The 23,886-nt window shown below is 43.9% G+C and overlaps 1 protein-coding gene and 2 long non-coding RNA genes across 3 annotated transcripts in view; 1 reads left to right on the forward strand and 2 right to left on the reverse strand.

Moving 5' to 3' along the window:
- LOC310848717 overlaps positions 1-23,886 on the forward strand; it is a 262,466-nt gene that overhangs the window by 169,192 nt on the left and 69,388 nt on the right. The gene's annotated exons all lie outside the window — the stretch shown is intronic.
- Positions 807-21,792, reverse strand: LOC310848667 (carbonic anhydrase 2-like). The gene is made up of 7 exons (XM_083748071.1): positions 18,403-21,792; positions 16,867-17,064; positions 6,047-6,165; positions 4,853-4,945; positions 2,932-2,994; positions 2,169-2,324; positions 807-1,274 (listed from the first exon to the last, which is right to left on the reverse strand). The coding sequence occupies exons 1-7, from the start codon at positions 18,428-18,430 to the stop codon at positions 1,155-1,157; spliced, it is 777 nt and encodes a 258-aa protein (XP_083604197.1). The 5' UTR covers positions 18,431-21,792; the 3' UTR covers positions 807-1,154.
- LOC310848760 lies at positions 8,224-16,853 on the reverse strand. Its single transcript, XR_014566592.1, has 3 exons — positions 9,985-16,853; positions 9,629-9,841; positions 8,224-8,609 (listed from the first exon to the last, which is right to left on the reverse strand). It is a non-coding gene; the product is annotated as an uncharacterized lncRNA (long non-coding RNA).

The raw sequence follows: 23,886 nt of genomic DNA on the forward strand, positions 1-23,886 counted from the left end.
ACCTTAAAGACCAACTAAGTCAGTTCTTGGTATGAGCTTTCGTGTGCATGCACACTTCTTCAGATACCAGTGTGCATGCACACGAAAGCTCATACCAAGAACTGACTTAGTTGGTCTTTAAGGTGCTACTGGAAGGAATTTTTTTTTTTTTTTTGACTATGGCAGACCAACACGGCTACCTAAATGTATTAAGTTCGATTTAAAGTGCTGCAAGACTCTTGTTGTTTTTCAAAGCCAAAATCTTGTAATTTATTCCTAGATTGAAATTTCAAGAGTATTTATGTTGCATCCCTTTTTCTCCCATTGTAATAAATGACTGAGAACAGAAACATAAGTATATATATATATTTCTTTATTTATTAGCGAAGGTATCTAAAATACAATATTAATTTCTTTTTTTAAATTATGACATTATTATTTTTCATTGGAACAATACTCTGTATTATAGCTATGGTATCAACAATTTTTACACATAATAGTACTTAATTTAGCTCAGTTGACATTTTTGTAATTAAAAAAATAAAATAACACTAACATTAAGACATGATTCAGATTTATGGCTAAAAATGTAAAACAATTAAAATATTTACACTTCAAACTTTTTTAAAAAGCTAAGAACTCAGTCCTAATTTTGCATTACAATGCCTATGTTGCTACAACGTATTCTCCTAAATCAGATGTAAAATGTTCATATTAGATTGCATTCCTGTGCTTCCATGAAAGATTCAAGTTACTGAGTACGTTTAACCTCATATGTTCCATGAGGTTATATATTTTTTAATTTAAAAAAATGGCTTGTTTTTTTCCTGTTGCTTATCATCCTATCCTTTGGCAAGCTGCCAAATGAAGATCTCCTATTACAGCCTCAGCACCAAAAAAATAAAAAAAATCACAGCAATTCTCATCAAGCATCACACCATGATTCCCCATCCCTGCCCTCTTTAGCCTGGCATACACACTGCAAACATGCCGCAAACACAACCACACTTTATGGCCATCATTATTAGAAACGTCAGAAGATGATAGGCAGAAAGCACTGGGGTTTGGGGGAGAAGAGAGATCTTGCCAGTGCATGTATATGGCAGTAGTTTGATTTGTGCTTAGCGGAAAATAACTCAACCCTCAAGGACACAGCAATGTTTAATGGGCACAGCTTATTGGAATGAGGCTCTAACTTCCCTGGTCTTCAAGGGCTGGCAAGGGCGCCAGTTGTCCACCATGGCACAGTGGGACTCGCCCTCGCAACTGAAGCAAAGGCAGCGGAGCTTGTCCATCTGGAGAAGAGAAAAGGAAGAAGCAGGTGTCTTCAGTATTCATGCACTTCCAATTAATTTTTATTCATGTATCTGTCATGTTTACATCCCACCTTTTTCTCCAAGGAGCTCAAGTACGTGGTTCTCTCCCTCCATATTTTAATCCCTACAACAACCCTGTGAGGTAGGTTAAGCTGAGAGGCAGTGACTGACCCAAGGTTACCCAGTCAGCTTCATGGCCAACTGGTCATTCAACTCTGGTCTCCCACATCCTAGTCCACACAGGCTTTCAGAGCACCCTATTGGAACTCTCAGAATTTGGGGTGATCTTTACACTCTCAGCTTAACCTACCTCACAGGGTTGTTGTGATGATTAAATGGAAAAGGAAGATAAACCATGAATGCCTTGGAGGAAAGGTGGGCTATAAGTGGAATGAATAGGCAAAACATAGTTCTGTGTCTTAGACCATGCATTACAATACTTCCGCATACACCCAAGTACACCCAGAAATATGCTTTTCAAAAGAGACCTTCTTTGCTAAACCTCTATGTGTATGTGATGTATTCAGTTGTAGCAGAGAAATCGGAGGGAGACCTTTCAGATCCCTTATGTGTGATTTATTCACTTCTTCAGATCTAATTCCAAATTCCAGGACAATGAGTGGATTTCATTATGCAGCACTCATCCATATGTGAAGCTCTTTCATGTGTGATGTGGCGAATGTACTTATAAATCAGTGCGAGTTGTGCTGGTTGGAAATATCCCTCATTTCATTTAACTGATTGAGGGTGTTATGTCTATGAACAGACAGAAGTGAATGGAAATTGTTTATGCAAATGCGAGAATGGCCATGCCATATGAGAGATTAATATGCTTTTTGCAGCAAAAAAAAGGGGGTGGGGGAATTTATTCACCTGTTCCTTGCTGACAGTCACGGGCTCCTTCAGAACAATCCAGATCACACATTCAAGCAGAGGAGGAGTGGTCAGTGATCCTGGGTAGGTCCAGAAATCACGGGAGGCAGGAAGCAGACCGGTTGGATCAAAGTTTGTGAAGGCTGCCTGTTTGCCCTAGAACAGATAAAGCTCTTTGATAAAACAGTCCAATGCAGTAGTGAATAAATGATGTGTACACACACTTTGCCTATAATTCCATAGCATGCCAAGGAGAGCCATGTATTTCTTTCCACAAGTGTATAACTATGATGGAGCGGGGGCAGGGAGGAGATGCAGGGAGGTCTGGCAGTGCTTCAAACAAGGTGGTGTTGCATTCAAAAGCTGCACGCTAAAAAGTGGCGCAATCTAAGTGAGGGTAAACCTGCTCTCCTTAGAGCAATTGCTGATAATATGGGACTATGCAAAGCAACTGAGCAAGAGGAGGAGGATGCATTTTCCTTTTCAGCCCCCTGCCCCACCCCCCACTGCACCAAATGAGCAGAATCTTTCAAAACGCTGAAGAAACCAAAGTGCATTTGAAAGCAGCATATTTTTTTGCTGTTTAAAGGCAGGTCTCTTACTGACAAAAGATTATTGAAGAATAATTGCCCAGGTAGAATAGATGGAATGAGAAGCTAAAAGCAACCCCTTTGGAATTCCCTTGCAATTTTGTTCTTTGAAAGAAGAATGCAGGAAACTGCAGTGCAGTCATTCTTAGCTGCCAGAAAGGCAGAAGCTTTACCTTGTGTTTAATGGTGTCCAGCGCATCAACAACTTTCTGTATTCCAGCACAGGCACTTCCTACCTGTGATATAAAAAAGCGTAAAGAAAAGGTTATGTGCATGAATGCATATGTATTTATATCATTTACATCTCGCAGCTCAGCATAAATTTATATTCCCAGCATAAATTTATGTTACTAAGAGAGTAGTAAGAAACAAAAAAGTGCATTTTAATAATATTATAAAATAAAGTATACAAACTAACATAACAAGTTAAAACGTCAACAAAACAGTAAAATCAAATTGCTCTAAATTAAAAATGCTTACATTCCCATTTCTTAAAAGCCTGGGGAAACAGAAATATATATTTTTGAAGGGAACCTAAAAGATAATAAGGTTGTCTCCCTGAGGAGGGAATTCCAAGAGCGAGGATCTACCACAGAGAAGGCTCTCTTACATTTACTGATTGAATTTTAAACAAACACAGTGCTCCAAACAAGGTCATCTTGCATTCAAAAGTTACATATTAATGAGAGAGTTAATCCCGATTATCCTGTCATCTTTCAGAGTAAAAATTTAACTGTCTTTCACTATCTTCATTTGGTAAGGGAACTAATCAGTTAGCATTGTTTTAAAAGCTGAGTATTTTACAACCTAATGCCTTAAGTATATATCCACATGAAGGAAAATCTAATTTATTTCTCTGGATTTTTGCTCCAAGCTAGAGCGCCTTGGTTCACTGTTTCATATACAGACACCTAATGTGTACACCATCTGGCTGAGTTTCTCCAGCCACTCTGGGCGGCTCCCAACAGAATATTGAAACAGAATAAAACATCAAACATTAAAAACTTCCCTAAACAGGGCTGCCTTCACATATCTTCTAAAAGTCAGATAGTTGTTTATTTCCTTGACATCTGATGGGAGGGCATTCCACAAGGTGGGCGCCACCACCAAGTAGGCCCTCTGCCTGGTTCCCTGTAACCTCACGTCTCGCAGTGAGGGAACCACCAGAAGGAAAGCACATGTACGCCCTATAGAACTGATTCAGTGTAAGTACGTGTGTGCATTTTATAACCAGGTATGTGTGTATACCTGGCTACGAAATGTGTAAGAACAGAGCCAGGTCAAGACATTTTGTTCCCTGAAGCAAAGGCAAAATAGCACCAAGAATTGGGTCAACTAGAGTGAAAGTTCAACACTTGCATCCTCTGCTATACTAGAGGACAGCAGACTAGCTTAGAGGGTGAGGGATGATTGGCTGTCACAAATAGCTCTGCCTTGCAACACCTGGCAGCCACTTGCTCACTGGTCCACTTGGCACCCACTTCCTGCCCACTCAAACAAACACCGCAGTGAAGCGGCCGTGGCTTGTCACATGAGCGGAGCAGTGCACTCCAGCACTTCACTCTGCCTAACGTTAAAGCTGAGCCTGTGTAGGAAACTGCTCTGTATGCTTAATATTTGGGACCCAATCATTTTAGCTTTTTAAGGCTTATCAGTACAAACTGAAGCTGCTTCACATTTACGCAGCATGTGGTTTGGCTCACTTGCATGAGTCACCTGGACGTATTTGCTCTGCAAGCAACTTTCTGCACTATAACTTATCTTGGGGCTTGCTATGGATGGGTTGGGTTGACTGATTTGTAATGTTTGTTAGCAGATAATGGTTCTGTGTCATAGAAGGAGGTTGGTTTTACGTGGCTTTTTGGACTCTTCCACTTCTTAGATGCTGTGATTTTATTATTTTTATTATTATTAAAAAAAACTCACTTGATCAGTTCTCAAAGGACTAAAATAAAGGGAACACAGTATCAGAAAGCCACCTTGAATGCGTGTGAAGAGAAAATTCAGCTTCTGCTGGAGGCGTAAATCACATTGTACAAAATGTTCTCTTGCAAAGCCAACAATGATAGCAAAAGAGGACATAATGGTACTAACCTTCAAAAACACTCCCACAACAGCCAGACCATCAGGATGTTTCACCGCTTCACCAGAACTGCCATACTTTGTGTTCCAATGAACCAAATGAAGCTGGAGCCAAAGAAAAATGCAGAAATAAAGTGACCTATCAGAAAGGCCTTCGCTCAGACTGAAGAACCAATTCCTAAACACGTCCTTTTATGGCCGAGACAAAAAGCTACTGAAAACTTGTTCAGCCATTGATTTGCGCTTTTCATTCACTGAGAAAGGCAAACATAGATATCAGAGCTGTGCTCTCATGCTGGCATTTTACACCCACTCAAACAATTTCCTAAATGCAAACATTCTGCCATATCCTAAAGCATATATTCTGAAAAATCCCTTTGTGGCCTTTAGCAGGAGCCCTGCTTGATTGAGATCTGTTATATATTTCCTTTAAATCAGTAGGTAATTCAGTAGCTTGAGTCCAAGCAGTGAGGAAAGGCAAGCAATGGTAAGCTTCTCTACAGATGGAGTGCCGTAATACCACTACTGACAACCAGTGTGGTGTAGGGTTTAGATTGCTGGAATAAAACCGGGGAGATGTGGATTCAAATTCCCATTTGGCCATGAAGCTCAAAGGAGAGGTCTTGGGCCTGTCACTGTCTGCCTTACCAGGTTTTTGTGAGGATAAAATGGTGGAGTCAGGGAATATGTCTTCTGCCTTTAGTTTCTTGGAGGAAGGCCCGGATTAAAAACATTGCATGAAAGGACTGGAGCCACCATGTAAAGAACTTGCTCCTTGCCCCAGGTGACCTTCATATGCTTCATATCAAAATGGTTGGGAGTTCACATACTCAATAAATTTGATGTTTAAATAATCCCACCTGCCATCAAATTTTAGAAGCTTTTCTTTGATCAGAAGATGCCACTATGTCTATCCTTGAGACCTGCTTTATCAACAGTTTCAGGATCTTTTCGAATACCTGACATAAAGATACCCAGGAAGGGGGGGGGGTGTCATTTCATATCAAGTTATCCAACTTTTGTATCTCACGTCATCCAATTTTATTAATATTTTGTACACCTGTTGAATGATCAAAATTAAGTGTAAATATAAAATTTCATTTTTTAAAAAAATCTCATCCCATTTATGAGTTATGAGGGTTTGAAATTTCACTTGATATGGAATGACTCAAGGAAGCCCTGAGAAGAGGAAGAACAGGGCCTTACCTCAGCATCATATTTCACCCCGTCCACAGTGTGTTCAGAGCCTTGGCCTTCACAGGAACCCCAATGAATGTGGAACTGAAGCAGCTTGTAAGTTCCCTCAACTGGACCACCTTTCAGCACTGCAAGTAAAAAGAAAGAAATAGCTATATTTACAACATTTTATTAATTTATTGATTTAAAAATACTTAAGCTGCCATTTCAAGGTAGCTTACATAACAGAAATAAAAACTACAACATCAGCAATGTAATAATTTTTTATGTATAAAAACACAATATGACTTCTACAGATCACCCCTGAGATGAACATGAAGATTGGATAGAAGGCAGATAATGTATGTGTGAATGCACTGAACTTCCTGCAAGTAGTGCAGTTAAGCCATTATAGACTATGGACTGAGAGATCTCTAGGGTCTCTCCCCTTCCCCATCATTTTAGATCAGTGCTGGGGAACCTTTGGCCATCCCAATGTTATTGGACTCCAATAGCCCCAGCCAGCATGGCCAGCAGCTAGGGAATATAGAAACTGGAATCCAACAAAATCTGGAGGATTACAGGTTCCCCACCTCTGCTTTTAGATGGGAACAGTGGCGTAGCGTGGATTGTCAGCACCCGGGGCAAGGCAAGTAATTTGCACCCCCTTACCCGTGGATTTGCGCCCCCTAACCCATGGATTTGCGCCCCCTAACCCTAACCCCCAGATGTTGCGCCCGGTGCGGCTGCCCCCCCTGCCCCCCACGCTACGCCACTGGATGGGAAGTCAGTTCTGCTGCTTTTGGGGGGTGGGTCTTCCTGCTCAGTGATGCTCTGGACCTGCCACTGGTAAGAAGAATTAGTGGAAACAGAAGGCCTCCCTCCCTGCTTGCACTGAGCTCATACATATCCTGGATAAAGATAGAGAGCAGTGCCTTAAATGTGCTTTTTTCAATAATAAAAAATAAAGCTTTCCCAGCATGAGCACACACAGTTTTAACTCTGCAGAGATTATCAGCCATACTTTGCCTTTTTCTGTTTGGTAAAATTAAACTAAGCTAGATGAGCCAATTGTCCGACTTACAGTAAGACACCTTTTTAAATTCCAATACAGGGCTATAGTACAAAATACATGCACAGCTCATTATGTATGGGTTGAACCGCCACCCCCACCAGACAAATAATCCCATGCCTGAATGTACTGTACTACTGCTGACATGAGACAAACTAATAAGGATTTTAAAGGATTAGGCCATGTTGTCCCCGACTAACCCACAAGCCATTATTGACGAGTTCAATTGGGGCAAAGTTCTAATCACTATCTAGCAGCAGAATGCCGTATTTTGGGAGGCTGCATATTTTTAAAACATTATCTCTCATAACCATGCTTTCTATATTTAGATATATTTTTGACTTGATTCTGGATTGAGTACAAACTGAGTGGCACATTCTGAATGGCTACACAAATGTCCTGGTTCAGAACACATATATAGAACACATTTAGAGAGTCATGAGAGTACCTTCTTTCACCCTAAAAAACTTTTTAGCAGTGTTTTTAACATGATAAATAGCTGTAGGGTGTCCCAGGGTGAAGTCAGCTGGGTTTTTTGATAGCACCAGAAGGTTTAGCAAAAGGAGATAACTTTCAGAAAGGCGCAACACACCCAACTTTCCTGAAATGGCCCTTATTTGCACATACTTGGTGTTGATTGTTTGTCAGCGATTAGGACTTGCCCTAAATGAACTTGTCAGGAGAGCTTGAAGCCCTGAAGAAAGTCTACTCCTATTTAAAGACCCATTGCTGAGTATCCCAAGTCCTCATATGACACAAGGGACTTAGGGTTACTTCATATGCATTGGTGTTCTGCACGGGTATCACTTCTGGTTAACTTCACATACAAACACACTCACCCCAAACCTGCATGTATGTTGATGAAGCCAAAGGAACCTTCTATGTTGAATATATAAATAAGTTTATGACTTCCCAACTCTTTTTTAAAAAAAAAGTAGCAAAAAAAGGTACATTTGCTTCATCAAACACAACAAACTGTGCGACTTTGTCAAACTGCACAAACTGTAGTAGTCACAGGACTTGGCAGATGTGTCCCACCTATGACCCACAAGTAGTTTGCCGACACATAAGTGCTATTTTTGGAGTGTGTGAAATAATCCTATTAAGCTGTTTAGAGTTTACACATATATTATTATTTTATTTATTTTATTTAGATAACTCCCTTCATCTGAAGATCTCAGGGTGGTTCACAAAACAATTACCTCCCCTCCCACAAACATATTTGAACGGCTATGTGATATTCATCAGCCAAAGGGCTGGCTAAAGAGGAACATTTTCACCTAGCGCCTACAGATGTATCATGAAGGCACCAGGCAAACCTCCCTGGGGAGAGCATTCCACAAATGGGGAGCCACTGCAGAAAAGGTCTGTTCTCATGTTGCCACCATCTGGGCCTCGCGTGGAGGAAGCACACAAGGATGGGCCTTATAGGATAAAAGCAGAGTATGGATTGGATTATATGGGGAGAGGCAATCTTTGAGTATTATTATTGGGCAAATAGGCACATACATTCACGGACATCTACCGTATTTTTCGCCCTATAGGACGCACTTTTTCCCCTCCAAAAATGAAGGGGAAATGCGTGTGCGTCCTATGGGGCGAATGCAGGCTTTCGCTGAAGCCTGGAGAGCGAGAGGGGTCGGTGCGCACCGACCCCTCTCGCTCTCCAGGCTTCAGAAAGCCAGCCTTGCAAGCCTGGCGGGAGGTCCCGCGGGCTCGCAAGGCTTGCGGGCAGCAGCCTGCAGCCCACAAGCTCGGGGGACAGCGGGGAGGCGCAGCGCCGCCACCCCGCTATTCCCCGACCTGGTCTGGAGGCTGGGGGGGGGAGAAGCAAGCTTGCTTCTCCCCCCCACCAGCCCCACCAGCTTGGGGGATAGCGGGGAGGCAGAGCGCCACCACCCCGCTATTCCCCGACGTGATCTGGGGGCTGGCTGGGGGGAGAAGCAAGCTTGCTTCTCCCCCCCGCCAGCCCCACAAGCTCGGGGGATAGCGGGGAGGCGGAGCGCCACCACCCCGCTATTCCCCGACCTGATCTGGAGGCTGCCGGGGGGGGGGGAGAAGCAAGCTTACTTCTCCCCATCGCCAGCCCCACAAGCTCGGGGGATAGCGGGGAGGCGGAGCGCCGCCACCCCGCTATTCCCCGACCTCATCTGGAGGCTGGCGATGGGGAGAAGCAAGCTTGCTTCTCCCCCCCCCCCGCCAGCCCCACAAGCTCGGGGGATAGCAGGGAGGCGGAGCGCTGCCACCCCGCTATTCCCGGACCTGGTCTGGAGGCTGGCGGGCGGGGGGGGGGAGAAGCAAGCTTCTCCCCATCACCAGCCCCACCAGCTCGGGGGACAGCAGGGCAAGCCGCTGCCCCACGGAGGCTAGAGAAGCTGTCCCTGAAGGCAGAAGAGGGAGATGGAGCGCTCCGTCTCCCTCTTCTAGCTTGGGGATGGCTGCGCAAACCTGGGCGGGAAAAAAATTTTTTCCCTTGATTTCCCCCCCCAAAAAACTAGGTGCGTCCTATGGGCCAGTGCGTCCTATAGGGCGAAAAATACGGTACTTTATTTCTACTTGTATGTGTTGTTCCTAGACATCGTGGGGAAAGGAGAAAGGAAGGAGGACAGAAAAAAGGGGGGATTAATCTTCTCCTCCATATTATATTTACTCTGAAGCAAATCCTATTGATTTGAGTGGGACTTCTTCCAAATACAGTGGTACCTCGGGTTACATACGCTTCAGGTTACATACACTTCAGGTTACAGACTCCGCTAACCCAGAAATAGTGCATCAGGTTAAGAACTTTGCTTCAGGATGAGAACAGAAATCGTGCTCCGGTGGCGCAGCAGCAGTAGGAGGCCCCATTAGCTAAAGTGGTGCTTCAGGTTAAGAACAGTTTCAGTTAAGTATGGACCTCTGGAACGAATTAAGTACTTAAGCCGAGGTACCACTGTAAATATGCCTAAAATTACATTCTGTGTTGGAAATGCTGTATTATTCAATGTTGCCTTAGTATGAAATTTATTTGTATTTAAATGTTTTTCCAGATGGAAAAGCAGAGCATTATCAAAACACTTAGAAAATTTAAATAATAAAAAATATAAAAGCATGAATTATTATTGTTATTATTTTGCTCAATACCATTAAAAATGAAAACAAATACACAAAAGCTGTCTATTTATTCTAAGGAATACTGAGACTAAGAAACTGAGGGAAAAAGTCTGGGGGAACTCTTGCTTTTTAAGAGGGCCATTTCTCTTGATGATCCTCGATTCTCAACCACCCATCCCAACCCCAGTGAGGCAGTTGTCTATAATAGAAGCCACTATTTATGGCATGAAGAGACATTTGAAAAACAGGGTGGAAAAGTGTCCTTATAGAAAGGTGGTCTCTCTCTGGTTGACACCCATGGACTGTATCAAAAAGTTCAGCCAGGGTGAGGCTCAACTGCTGGCAAATTGTGAATGTGTGCATACATTGGATATTTTGGGAGTTGTTTTATAATTTTTTGAGTTATCACTCCAAAACAAAACTTCTGCCATATCAAGGCTTCCAGCTGCCTACTTCAGAGCTAGAAGAGGTGTCTTTCAGTGATAGCATACTTTTTTCTGAATCCTTATTTGCTTTGCTTATGAATATTAAGCATAATGATTAAATAATATAGCATGGTGAATAATTACTAAAACTGGGGAAATAAAACTGTATCAGGATGAGCAAAAAACCCTTAAAATTTTTCTGAAATACAGTATTCATTATACAGGGAGGAATTAACCTGCTTCAATACATACATACATGTTAAATAAATTAATCCATATAAGTATGAGATTGACTGAGCTGTGGGCTAGACAATGATAGCCAATCCTGGTTAAGCACAACTGGAACCTCTGGAATCTCACACCGCTCAGAGATTGGGGGTGGCATGTAACATTTTATCTTGTGCTAATCCTTGGATAAACAACAAGCAAGTTTGCCAGTTCACCCATTTGCTCTTAAAATGAATTATGATTCTGTGATCGCAGTACTGCATTGCATTATAGACATGTCAATTTCAAAGAGTTTTCAGCTTTTCATGTTTTATTACTCATCCTCCAAGAAAGATAATTAATATCTATGAAACTGTGCAATCATAGCTTTCAGTATTTCGCCTGCTTTTAAGAGCACTGACTTTCTACAAAGAACATTCAGCAAAATGGCATGTCAGGAGGGAAAGATTATTTTCTATTTTGTTTATTATTAAAAACCATATATAAGTTCTTTATTAACTGTCATCAACTTTAGCTCGGTTTAGGCCGCTACATTAAAACAAATTCACTAGTGATGGAATCTTTGTTTCCAGAAGCATGCTCAGTCAGAAATTAATTAATTTACTATGGATTTCACAGCTTATTTATTGAAAGGTTCCAAACTGGTTATAAATGCTCTCTTTACATTATTGTTATCTAACATCCTCTTCCTTTTCTATAACTGCATTATTCAGGTGGTCACCACACTTGGCTGTTTTCTTTGTAATAGCAGTGGTCTTTAAATTGTTGATGAAACACCTTTATTACTGAGCATCACCAGTTCAGAGACTGATGCCAACTGCAATGTTCTGGTAAACAATTTTTGCGGTGATCTACTTGTTGGAATGGCTCTGGCATGATCCAACAGATGCCCAATCCTGTGCATGTTTACTCAGAGTAAAACCCACTTAGATTTATTCCCATGTCAGTGTGCATAGGCCTGTGGTGTAAATGAACATTTGTTGACACAACTGCACAGGAAGAACGGATTCAGAATTGGATTCAGAGATCTATGAGCAAGTAAGCCACTCATTTCTGCCACTGAACAGATGATCAGCAGCCGGAGGCGGGGGGGGAGGGGGGAGCACTTTCCTGCACTTGAAATCCCTCCCAACAGAGAAGTCAAGACTCTGTGAATTCAGCAGTGGGCAATAGGCTGCTGCAGCAACCCTCAGGCGTCTCTGAACTGAGGGCAGAACTAAGCACCCAGACTGCTAGCTGTTGTGAACCACTGTGTGATTTTTGGGATGAAGGGCCAAATACAAATTTAAATATAAAAGATGAAGGGTATTTTCCCAGCCAGCTGTCTCCTGCTTCTGTACACATAGGGGCCTTTTGATAGAACTGTGTGATTAGCTAGTATTTGTTTCAGCAAAATCTGCTTCAGTACCAAATGTGCTGAGCCAAGAGGAAAGCTTATTCATTCTAATGTCAAGAGGTTAATTCTGCAAACCTTTTCTGCTGCATGTAGTGGTTACCATAAAGGGCAGGTCCATAAAACAACAATTAAACAACCCAGTTATGCTAATATGGTCCCAGCATAATTCTAAAATCCCAATACTTCATTGCAATCAGGCTGTGATTGGGCTGTAGAGCTCACATTTTAGATGTGAATCCTATAGCCGGCCCATAAGAACAGTCTGAAGTCTGAACATTTTGCAAGGGATTGTTTATGCACTTTCGGAGCATTTACTAGTTTGGCAAAGGTGCAGCCACCAGATACAGGCAAACGAACTGCAGCCATGGGAGTGGGGACAGAGAAAACTGCACAAATGATTACAAAGGGAGCTTAGGTTTGCAGAAAACATGTTTCACAAAAACAGCATACAAATCAAAATCCCAAATGTAATCCCAAGGGGGAAATTGGACCCTTTTGTCAAAGTCTTTCAACAAATGTATGTGCTGAATTGATTTTCTGCTGTCCGGGGACTTATGACATTTCCGAAGCTGTACTAGTGATCATTAAATGTTATGGGTGTGCCATAAATGGCCAACTGCCTAATCCTGCCCATCAAATGTAACAGAACTGAGCAGATGAGCGTATGCAATAAGAACTGCAGCGATAACTAATTTTCTGGAATTCCCTTATTGCACCAACAGAGAGTCTGGTTCCTAAAGCAGTCCTACACATCCATTTTCTGTTAGGATCAATGGTGGCTATCGTGTACAGAATAGTCTCTTTATAACTGACAGAATACATGTTTGGAGGATTCTGTAATAGATAAACATAGAACAAGATGTGCCACCAGAGAACACATTTTATAAAATGTCAAAATATCATATAGGATTAAACAGCCACAGAATTTCCCTTCCACCAGAGAGGTGCAGCACATGAAATGTTTCAATAAGGAAGTGGCTGGATTTTTAAACAGCAGATTTTAAGCTTGGTGGCCAAAATAAAAATACAGCAGGCCATTCAATATGCAGGGTGTGTGCACCCTGCAGCAGTAGGGGGGAACCTATGGCCCTCCAGATGTTGATGTGCTCCAACTTTCATCTGTCCAAGCCAGCATGGCCAATTGTCAAGGAGGATGTGAGTTGTAATTCAACAGCATGCGTTTTAGCAGTTTGTAAAATGGTGTGTGTGTGTGTGTGTGTACAGGTTAGTGTGTGTAGATACAAATTAGCTTATGCCTTAAGACTTCCTCCATACCAGTGTTTCCCAAAATTCGGTCTCCAGCTGTTTTGGAACTACAATCCCCATCATCCCTGAATGCTGGTCCTGCAAGCTACAGATGATGGGAGTTGTAGTCCAAATACATCTGGAGACCAAAGTTTGGGAAACACTGCTCTATTCTATAAAAATGTACATAGGCATAACAGCATTGACAAGAACATGGACATGACTGGACTTCAATTTTACTTTATTTTTTCTATTGAGGGTTATAGCAAATGTCAGTGCTACCCAGAGAAGACCCCCTGAAATCAATAGCCATGACTTAGACTGCTTGAAATTAATGGCCCTATTTGGAGTAGGACATAGTTGGCTACAACTCTAAGCTTTTAATGGGAAGTCAGTGAAATTTGCAGTGCCGGAAATCTGTAAACAGGTAGCTTGGGAAATCCAGTCAGGATGGTTGTATTTTTGTGTGTCACATAAACAGGATGGCTAATTAATTTCACAACAGATTATTAACTTGTTAAACTGCTTTATACTGAGTCAGGTCTTTAACCCAGTTTCATCTTCTCTGACTGGCAGAGGCTCTTGCAAGGTTACAGGCAGAGAGAGGTCTTTCCCAGTCCTGCCACCTGACTTTGAACTGGATATGGCAGGGATTGGGTTTGAGACCATGCAATACGCAAGGATTCCCTTCTGAGCTTTAGACTCAATTTAGATAATCAATACAATTATGTGTGCATGCAGGTTCATTTGGTTATGCACTGTGCCTTTTGAAAACCTGAGGAAAACCTGAGGCACCTGCTGCTAAATCTACATAGCTGTGGCACCCCCCCACCTGCCTCCCGCGTACTTGCAGTCCACAGCTGAGCTGCTTTGAGCATTTCAACTCTAGCCCTGTCCTCCTCCCACTTCTCCCTCCCACTCTCTGCAAGCTGTAGCTGCCTGAGACTGGCTTGCTGGCTGCTGCAGAATCAAAATGATCAATGTCTGTGCCGTATTTTCTGGCTAAGCCACTCTTCCAGTGGATCTGAAAACATCCACACATCCCTTCAATTTGCAGCTTCGTAGGGACTTTATAAAAACATATGCTACAGAAAAGCCTTTCATCGTGCTAGATGTATGACGCTTGGATTTTGGAGGTGTTGTGAGTCCTCACCCCCCCACACTGCCTTGCTCCAGCTTGAAAGGGACTCTAAACCCCAATGAATAATACAAACTCCTAAGCAATGAATAATACAAACTCCTAGCAAAGGATTCTGAAATGTGGAACTACGGGGGGGGGGGGGGGAGGTGGGCAGTGGCATCACCACTGTCACAATGAGTTGCCAACTATGCCCACTAGCAAAGAGATCTGGTAAGAATTTTGAAAATCTTAGTATCTCTTTTATTTAAGGAACAAATTTAATATGCACCCTATTGTTAAGTGGGGAAAAGGTGTCTCTTTCCATTAAAATTTAACAGTTAAAGTTTAGAAACCAATGCCGTTTTGAATATTGCAACTGTATGGAGCACAGATCTCAATTCCTTGCCCTCATTATTTGATCACCCAGCTCCATATGCCCATTGTACCCTTTTATTTCTCTCTCTCTCTCTCTCTCTCTCAATCTCTCTCTCTCTCTCTCTCTCTCTCTCTCTCTCTCACTGTGCAAAATAATTGAAACCAAAGATGTATCATTCTAGAGAACCCCAGATTTTCAACCAGAGCAATATATGGAATTTGCACAATTGCAGAATTTGGCTTATAGGATTTTGGAGAATACTCCTCTTTCTGTGTGCAAAACTAGTGTGCACAGACAGATAACTGGATGAGTCTAAAAAGATTGAAAGCACGAGCCATGCAAAAATTAAATTAAATACTTAGTAGGTCTCTATTTTAAAATGTTTTTCATTTACTTTTACAGTGGACTTCACTGAGTGTAAGGTGCTGGGTGCCTTTAACTTCTTTTGACTACAACTGCTGTCTGTTGTGGGAAACTGGATACCAAGGAAGTGGTGTGTGACAGAACTAAAAAGCTATTGGAAAGATATTCTGCATTTCGTTAGACATTTACTTCGGCTCTTTCTTCCCCCTCTAGTAAATACTGATAGTAAAATGGAGTATTGCAGATTTAAGTACATGCGCTGGCTCTAGTCCACCAGCCATTTTACCCCCAGAGTTGTCCTATTAAAAATCAAAGGCAGTAGGCCTTGGATTGCAGCCTGTGACATGGTTGCTTGCAATACTGTTTGGAAAGCTCACAAGTCAAAGCTGCTCTGGGCTCTTTGAATTTGTCCCCTCAATGACACTGCCAACGTGGGAAAAAATAGGACACTTGTTCAAGCAAGTTAAAGGAGCCAGTGCTTAGTGAAACAAGCAGCTTCTGTCTTTACAGCAGTACCATTTCCTACATTTAAAAGCTCATTCACAGTCACTGTGGGCAGGTGAAAATTGCTGCACAGGCAGCTGATGGAGAAATTACTAAAAACCAAGCATGCACACTCTTACTCATAAGCTTGGAACATCAGCATTGTCCATATGATCACGGAATTATCTTTAGAATAGGGACTTACAAAATGAGATTTTTCTGTGTGTTTTTTAATTTGGCGTGACTCTGCACAGAGGATGGTGCTGAAAAGGATGACTAACTAGCCCCCAGTGAACTGTGTGGGGATGTGGGAAGAATGTACTGCAGTTTCTATTGAAAAAATGCTAAAATGAGAGGGAAATCCTTTTAGGAGGTAATTCGCAGTCAGCTCCCCTAGGACAGCTCTGGCATACCACCACCCAGCCCCGAATATCAGATACCCCTTGTCTTAAAGAACTGCCCATTGTTCCAATTCAAAAGATTTGTACCTAGAAAATATTTTGCACATCAGCACTCCACAGGACGGGTGCTGCTGCATTGCAAAGGTTCTTTATGTATTAATGTTGTTTGAAACAGAGGTGAGCATACACCAATCTAAATTGTTATCAGAACATGCACGCCTGCCCTGAAATCGTGTCTGTCAAATTAATTCCTATTTGCCTTGCAAGGAAGAAAAACGGGACTGATAAAAAGGAAGCAGATGCATGCTAAATACTCCATAGCTGCTAAAAGGGACAAGAGATATTCCTCTTGCTGAATGATGCGAGGTTTTGTTCTGATGTTTTAGGCTACAATTCCACACAGGCTTGCTAGGGAGTAAAGCCTCGCTGAACACAGCTACACTTTCTTTTGAGTACACATGTATAGGATTGCACTGTTAAGACTCATTTGGGAAACTAAATTGCATCACAAAGGTAGCAAAACACCCCCTTATGCAAAGTTAACATCAACTAACTTTGATAACATGAGTCCCTTCCATTCCTTTGCTTTCTTGCCTCTCCAGCAAAGCCTCAAGTCTAAAAAGCCCCCCAAAGTGACCAAGTACTAACCGCATTTGTCACCAGAGTCATCAAACTCCACGTTGAAGGAATGCCCATTGTTCACTATGTTTTTGGCTGCAGATGGGTCATAACTGATATTCAGGGACTTCAAGGAGGCATCATACTTGGCAGACTTCGGTTGGATGTTGATTGGGGACTGTCGCTCTCCATTGGCAATGGGGAAGTTCTCATGCCAGTGAGCAGGTCCTAGAAAGAGAGAGAGAGAGAGAAGAAAGCACAAGAGTAAAACACCGGCAGACTACAAAGCCATGGCTGATTTTTATTTTTTTTAAAGGAGCAAAACTCAATGGAGGCTTTAATGCCTTAAGTGCAGCTGGGAGGCTTTAACATTTGCCTCATCAATATTGAATGCAGGAATGAAATGATCTCTTGGCCAGCTGGAATTGGAAGCCTTAGCTACCAGGCAGAGACAGATCATGCTGCAGAGCAATTGGTGGGATGAGGGAGGTTTTGTAAGCCTGGATCTAAGCTTGCCTGGATCTAGGAATTGGTGTGTGGGAGGGAGGGAATAACTGGCAGAGAGGGATCTGAAAGGAATGCAGCAACCTCTTTGTATTTCCAGGTTGAAGAAAATGAGTTTGTGGACATAGCACCTGGCAATCACACTGCTCCGTGGGCATGACAAGCAGCACCTCTGCAGCTTTGCAAAGCAATGAACTGGACTGGCAAAATCCCCACCACACAGTTGCGGCAGGGTCCCATCTCAGACAATCCAATTTCCCAATTGTGGGGAAGAATGGAAGGTGGGAGATGGGGGACCTATGCGAACCACTCACACTTAAGATGCAGATTACCACCTCTCCTAATTCACGAGGAGACAAATTCCTATGTCACACTTGTGAAATTGCCCCCAATAATCAGATGGGGATTGAAAGGATTCCTGTTCCTCTTGCATGTTTCAAAAAGCCTATGTGCGCAGGAAGTTTCAGGCAGGCTCCCCGCGCGGAAGATGGGAGAGTGGACCTTAGGCGCACTACACCTAGGTTTGACAGTCCTAGGAAAAGCCAGGTGGCCGTGGAAGTGCAGGTCAGAAGAGTCTGCCGAGAGCTCCCCATCACTTCCATCTCAAACACCTGTGGTGGGACCCCTAGAGGTCCTCGCCTTCCCCATTTCCTCAGCCAGAGATGTCCTGCTGCTGGCAACTCTGCTCGGACGAGCCGTCCTTTGATGGGAGCAAAGATCGCACCTCTAACTGCGGATCCATTAATGGATCGCAGCCACTGAGTTGCGCCCCTTTCTGAGCCGGACTAAGGAGTCTCTCCTTTTCGCCTGGGAAACCTGAAAAAAACAAAACACAGGCTCTGTCCTGAAAGCCCCTTCCCGGGCTGGAACCGCAGCCCCGCAGAGCCGCCTCAGGTAGCGCCGAGCGGCTGCGGAGTGCGCTCCCCTTCGGGGTGTCCGTCCACGGCAGCAGCAGGTGCCGCGCCGGACTTGCCACGAATGGCAGGGGAACAAGCAGGAGCAGCCGCGGGGTCGCCGCGTCAGGTGGGCGAAGGCGACCCTCCTTGGTGGCGAGGGACTCACCGTTGTCCTTGCCGTAACCCCAAGACATGGTGATGGTGATGGCTCAGCGGCGCCCGGGTTCCTCCTCCGCGTCGTCGTCTGCTGTGGCTCGTGCTTCTGCTGCTGCCGCTCGCGCGCTGTGTGCCGCCTTGCTCTCGCTTGCCGGTGCTGGCGGTGGCGCTGGGGTTCTTGTCAGGGGCTTTTATAGGCTCCGGCCAACTCCATGCCCCTCGCGGACATCGCTGAGGTGAGCGAGGGAGGAGCACGAGCGGCAGCAGGAGGAGGAGGAGGTTCCCAGCGGAGCGCGCGCTCCGAGAGCCGCCGGGAGGTGGAGAGAGAAGGTGGCCGGCTGCCAGGCAAGCGCCGCGCGCGGTTGCCTCCTCACACGGTCCCGGGAGGAGCCGCCGCCGCCGCCTCTGCCTGCTCTGGTCGCCGGGGCTCCTGTTCCGTCACTGTAGCGGCAGGCGCCGCCACCGCGCCGCGTCACACCAAGCCGGAGCCTGGCACAGGCGAGAGCTGCCGGCGCTGTGCAGACGAGGGTCGCCTCAGGCCCGCCGTGGAGGAGCGTGTGGGCGCTCGCGGTGTGTGGCTTGAGGGTGGCGGGGTGTGTGTGTGTGTGTGTGTGTGTGTGTGTGTGGCGGGGTCTCGCGCGCGTCCTTCGGACCGCGGCCTTCCGCCTGGCTCTGGGCCGCCGCCGCCGCCGCGGCGACTCCCTGCCACGCAACTCCGCGTCCCACACGCGCTGGAGCTCCATTCTTCGGAGGCGGGAAAAAAAGAGCCCTCGCGGGGCTGACCTTGGGACGCGTTCGCGCGCGCGCTGCAGGGAACCAGGCGGACGGGAAAGGAAGGAAGGGGGGGGGGGACGCGCGGAGGCGGCCTGGTATGTGAGGAGACGCGTCGAGTCCCGAGACGGGGGCGAGGGGGCGTAGGGTCGCCGGGCTGCCCCGGAGGGACCCCGCGGAGAGTCGGCGCCCTGAAGTTGCCTTGGAGGGCGGGGTGAGACAGGGACGCTTTGGGGCATCGCTTCCTTCGCTTGTGCCCTTCAACGACCCCGTTTGTCGGAACTCGCGATCAGGAACCAGTGATTCCGCCCGCCCGCTCACCGCCCCCCCCCCGTCGCCTTCCGACGGTCTGCTTGCAGATCAAAAGGGGAGCCTGCACGTTTAGAAGTACAGAAGTGGGAGTCGGTGGCTGAAGCCTCTGGGAAGAAGCGGCCCACCTGATGCACCGGTTTCGCCTCGCGTTCGTTTTTAAAAATCAGGTTTTCAAAAATTCATTGAAAGAGCGAGACTCTTTTTTTAAATTATTAGACTAATTTTTTTTAAGAGTCTTGTTAGAAGGGGGGAATCGGTGACAGCTTGCCCTCTTCCCGTCCCCCCAAGTGTCATTGCTAGCCCCTCCTGAGGATGCCCTACTTCTTAGCTGGAGCATGTGAGAGATGCCAACAATACAAAGTAAGAAAGAAACAAAACTTCCAGCGTTATTCACTGACACCCCCCTGGCGACGGCAGTTTGCCTCCTTGAAAGTGGGTAGAGAGTTTGCCAGTAGAATAAATCTCCAGGAACTTCCACTGCTAGTAGACAAAGTTACTGAATCCTGGCAGGGGTTGATGGGAGTTGTAGTCCAAAACATCTGGGGGTCGGGAAGTTGCAAAAATCTGCTTCATCCCTTCCCAGCTACATTTTCCATTAGCACAGACATCTTTCTATTTTCATTGTGTGTGTGTTACTATCTTTTTTACTTTTATGTGCAGTTTCGTATGCACATCTCAATTTCTGATTAACTTAAATTAGATTTTATAACCAAAAGGATTAACAAATAAACAAACAAACACATCCCAATTAAATTTGATTGTGAACTTAGGGGCAAACTGTATATAGGACTGCATAAGAAAGCAGTTTTTGTTTTTGTTTTTAAAAAACAGCTTTAAAAGGGCAACATATGAAATGCAGCAGGATACACACACATTTGTATAAACTCCAACAACTTCCAGAATCTGCTTTTTTTCCAGTTAAAGGCTGCCAGGCCTCCTAGTATGCCTTTGCAGATATCATGTAGTTTGTCCCTTAGCAGAGCCACTACCTCATTCCAAATGAATAAACCGTAAAGTGTTCCAGTGCTGTAAAGTTTAGATGAAAAGATTCAAATAAAACTATGGTAGGACAAAAGAATATGGGTGTATGAGTAGCACCTTGCCTTTACCTTTGTACCTCATTGCCGCAAATAATAAAGATAAGTGAGCAACAGGCTCTGCAAACTCTTCACAGGAGGAAATTTACTCTGTGAGAGTAGTATAAATTGTCGCCAAGTTAGTGACTACTTCAAGTTAAGTAAGTCATGGGCTTGTGTATTTTCATGACTCAGTTGATATGTCAGCAATTTTAGAATAGTCTTATGGGCTTCGGAAGAATCTAGCAGTATCCTTTTCCATGTAAGAAATGTGGAAAAGGACATGCAGTTAATAGTCCTTGTTGGTAAAGGGCCCGACAGACTTACATAATAAAACCGAACGTTGGCATGACTTCATGGTTCATATCTGCGCTGCAGACTGAAATAAAGGGCCATTAGGCCGTTGTCTCTGAAGAGGAAAGTGTGATTATATAATTTATCCCTCCTAATAGCAAAAAACGAGCCAAGTGAGACTTGCTTGGAAGAAAGAGAGGCACTTCTCAGGACTCTTTGAGGATTATCAGAAAATGCTTCAAAGATTATTACTAATTAACCAAGTTCTTGCGTTCTCTCACACTTCCATGCTTCCATTCAGAATGCAGCAGCGACCTTAGTGCACAATTGGAAAGTCACAATTGCAGCACAAATATGCACACAACAAGTTAACAAAAATTAAATACCCATATGTGAAAATCTTTGGAGACTGTGTTCCAGGTTCCTCCATATTTGAGAGGTCAAGTAACTCTGCTATACACTCGTAATGATGCATGTATGCTACCACCAGCATTAGAAGCAGCTTGCCTCTGAATTGACAGAGTGTGGTGCTCATGTCTTCTGCCTGAGGTGCCCATAGGCCTCTGGTTGGCCACTGTGGGAAGCAGGATCATAGACTAAGTAGGGCTTTGGTGTGGTTCAGACAGGCTCTTTGCTATTGTGATGTCCTGACTGTGCAATGCCCTCCTGAAATATGTTCACCCAGATCCTATAATATCTTTTAGGTGCCAGGCGAAAACTTCTGCTCGCTGAAGCCACTGCCATGTTTTAATAATGGATGGTTTTCTGTTGTGATGCTGCTGCTTTTCTGAATTGCTATTGCATTTGTATGTTACATTTAATCTAATAAATTCATACTCTGGTTTCCCTTCAGATTGTATAAATCTATTAAATTTGCATTTTTTTTGTAATCCGCAATAGAGATAGTAGTTGCAATATAAATCTTCCACAAATAAATAAATAAATAAATAAATATGCAGTTGATTATCCATTATCCACTAATTCCCATATGTGATACTTTTGCTAGCAGAAGTAGCAGATAGACTGATCAGCACAAGGTCAATCTCAGTTTCAGCAATTCATAATTTCAGTACCATATTTTTTGCTCTATAAGACTCACTTTTTCCCTCCTAAAAAGTAAGGGGAAATGTGCGTGTGTCCTATGGAGCGAATGCAGGCTGCGCAGCTATCCCAGAAGCCAGAACAGCAAGAGGGATTGCTGCTTTCTCTGTGCAGCGATCCCTCTTGCTGTTCTGGCTTCTGAGATTCAGAATATTTTTTTTCTTGTTTTCCTCCTCCAAAAACTAGGTGGTCTTGTGGTCTGGTGCGTCTTATAGAGCGAAAAATACGGTACCTCCACCAAGGTGTGTTTAGGATTGGATTAGAAGCATGATCTGAACAAGCTATTAATGTTTGTGTCTCGCATGCTGTCTCCTGGATCTAGTATTTCATTTTCATTTGCCACCTTTATGTTACACAGTTACATATTGTTGTAATAAACAGAATTCACCTTTTTAGTTTTGTTTTGTGCTGTGCTGACTTTTTAATGAAGTATGAATGTAAACTTCGCTGGGTTGAATTACCCATTCATACAGACTCCTTGTTCTTGGCAGGAACTAGCTATAATTAACAAACTCTATAATTCACAAATTATAATTCACAAACTCAGAGAGGTAAACCCAAGTCTATGAACCCAAGTCTCAAGGGCAAATCACGTCCAGGCACTGCTTTAGCACAATCTGTTTATTAAAATGCAGTTTGCAGGAATGAATCATAGGAACACAGAATGCTATCTTGTACCAAGTCAGTCCTTCTAGTTTACTGACCATCCACTGACTGGCTGTTACTCTCCAGGGTTTCAGAGAGGGGACATTGGAGATGCAGGCAATTGAACCTGAGATGCTTTTGCTCTAACGCTAAACTGTGACCCTTCCCACAAGCAAATTTCGCTTAAATGAATGGAACAGTGTTAACTCAGTAGATAAGGTTGGTTGATTTCACCGTGTACCTACAATGGAGTACAGTGGTACCTCTGGTTACATACTTAATTCATTCCGGAGGTCTGTTCTTCACCTGAAACTCTTCTTAACCTGAAGCACCACTTTAGCTAATGGGGCCTCCTGCTGCTGCCGTGCCGCCAGAGCACGATTTCTGTTCTCATCCTGAAGCAAAGTTCTTAACCCGAGGTACTATTTCTGGGCTAGCGGAGTCTGTAACCTGAAGCGTATGTAACCTGAAGCGTATGTAACCCGAGGTATCACTGTAGATGAACAACTTGAAGATACATTATATCCTGAATAATGTGTGTACAGCCTTCAGGAAATGTACCTGAGGACAGGAAGTAGTTGCCCTGGGGGGGGGTAGTAGTTTTCATTCAAACAAAGCTCTAGGAGTATAAATAGCCACAAGGGTTTACTCTGTGCTTGTCTTTCCTGGTACGTTTGTGCAGATGAGATCTAAGGGCTTTGCCTTTGCCCATGAACATTCTTGGGCTTTATAGCATCTTTGAGTTACCATAGTAAATATTCATGAACACAAATACAGCCAGAGGGTCCATCATGCATTGTGCAGGGGTTGGTAAAAGCAAAGTGCTGTGAACTAGACTTTGTTCTAGTTAAAATGGGAATAAATGAATGAGCATTATGGACAGTAGTCTGTTCTCAGTGTGTGTACACTGTATACTGCACATAAAAATGTACAGCTGTAATCACCCAGCCCCGACTGAAGGATTTGTTGGGGCACATCACAATCCTGGATTTGCACAAAGTCAGGGGAGGGAGCAAAAGAGAAAGCAGGTCACATAATCCCAGTGGTCATGGAATGGGTGTGAGAAGGGAGAGAGACTGAGAGAGAGAAAGTGGTGTAAAACAACGCAGATTGAGGAAGGATTGAGGGTACTGAGAAGAAAGTGGCAGATTTTTTAAAAATGCAAAGGTTTGAATAAAAAATGATATTTGAGGGCTTTTCATCTATGTCTCACACAAGACAGCTAAGGAATGGAAGAGGGGAAAGCACAGCAAGAAGGGAGAGACACTGAAAGGAAGAAAACACATTAAAATAAC

This window comes from Podarcis gaigeae, assembly GCF_964106915.1.
Source record: "Podarcis gaigeae genome assembly, chromosome: 7".
Classification (NCBI taxonomy): Eukaryota; Metazoa; Chordata; class Lepidosauria; order Squamata; family Lacertidae; genus Podarcis; species Podarcis gaigeae.

Coding starts and splice junctions, on each gene's coding strand:
- LOC310848667 (XM_083748071.1), bottom strand. CDS start 18,430: ATGTCTTGGGGTTACGGCAAGGACAACG. Junction 17,065..18,402: donor GGGTTACGGCAAGGACAACG/GTGAGTCCCTCG, acceptor CTCTCTTTCTAG/GACCTGCTCACTGGCATGAG. Junction 6,166..16,866: donor TGACTCTGGTGACAAATGCG/GTTAGTACTTGG, acceptor TTTTACTTGCAG/TGCTGAAAGGTGGTCCAGTT.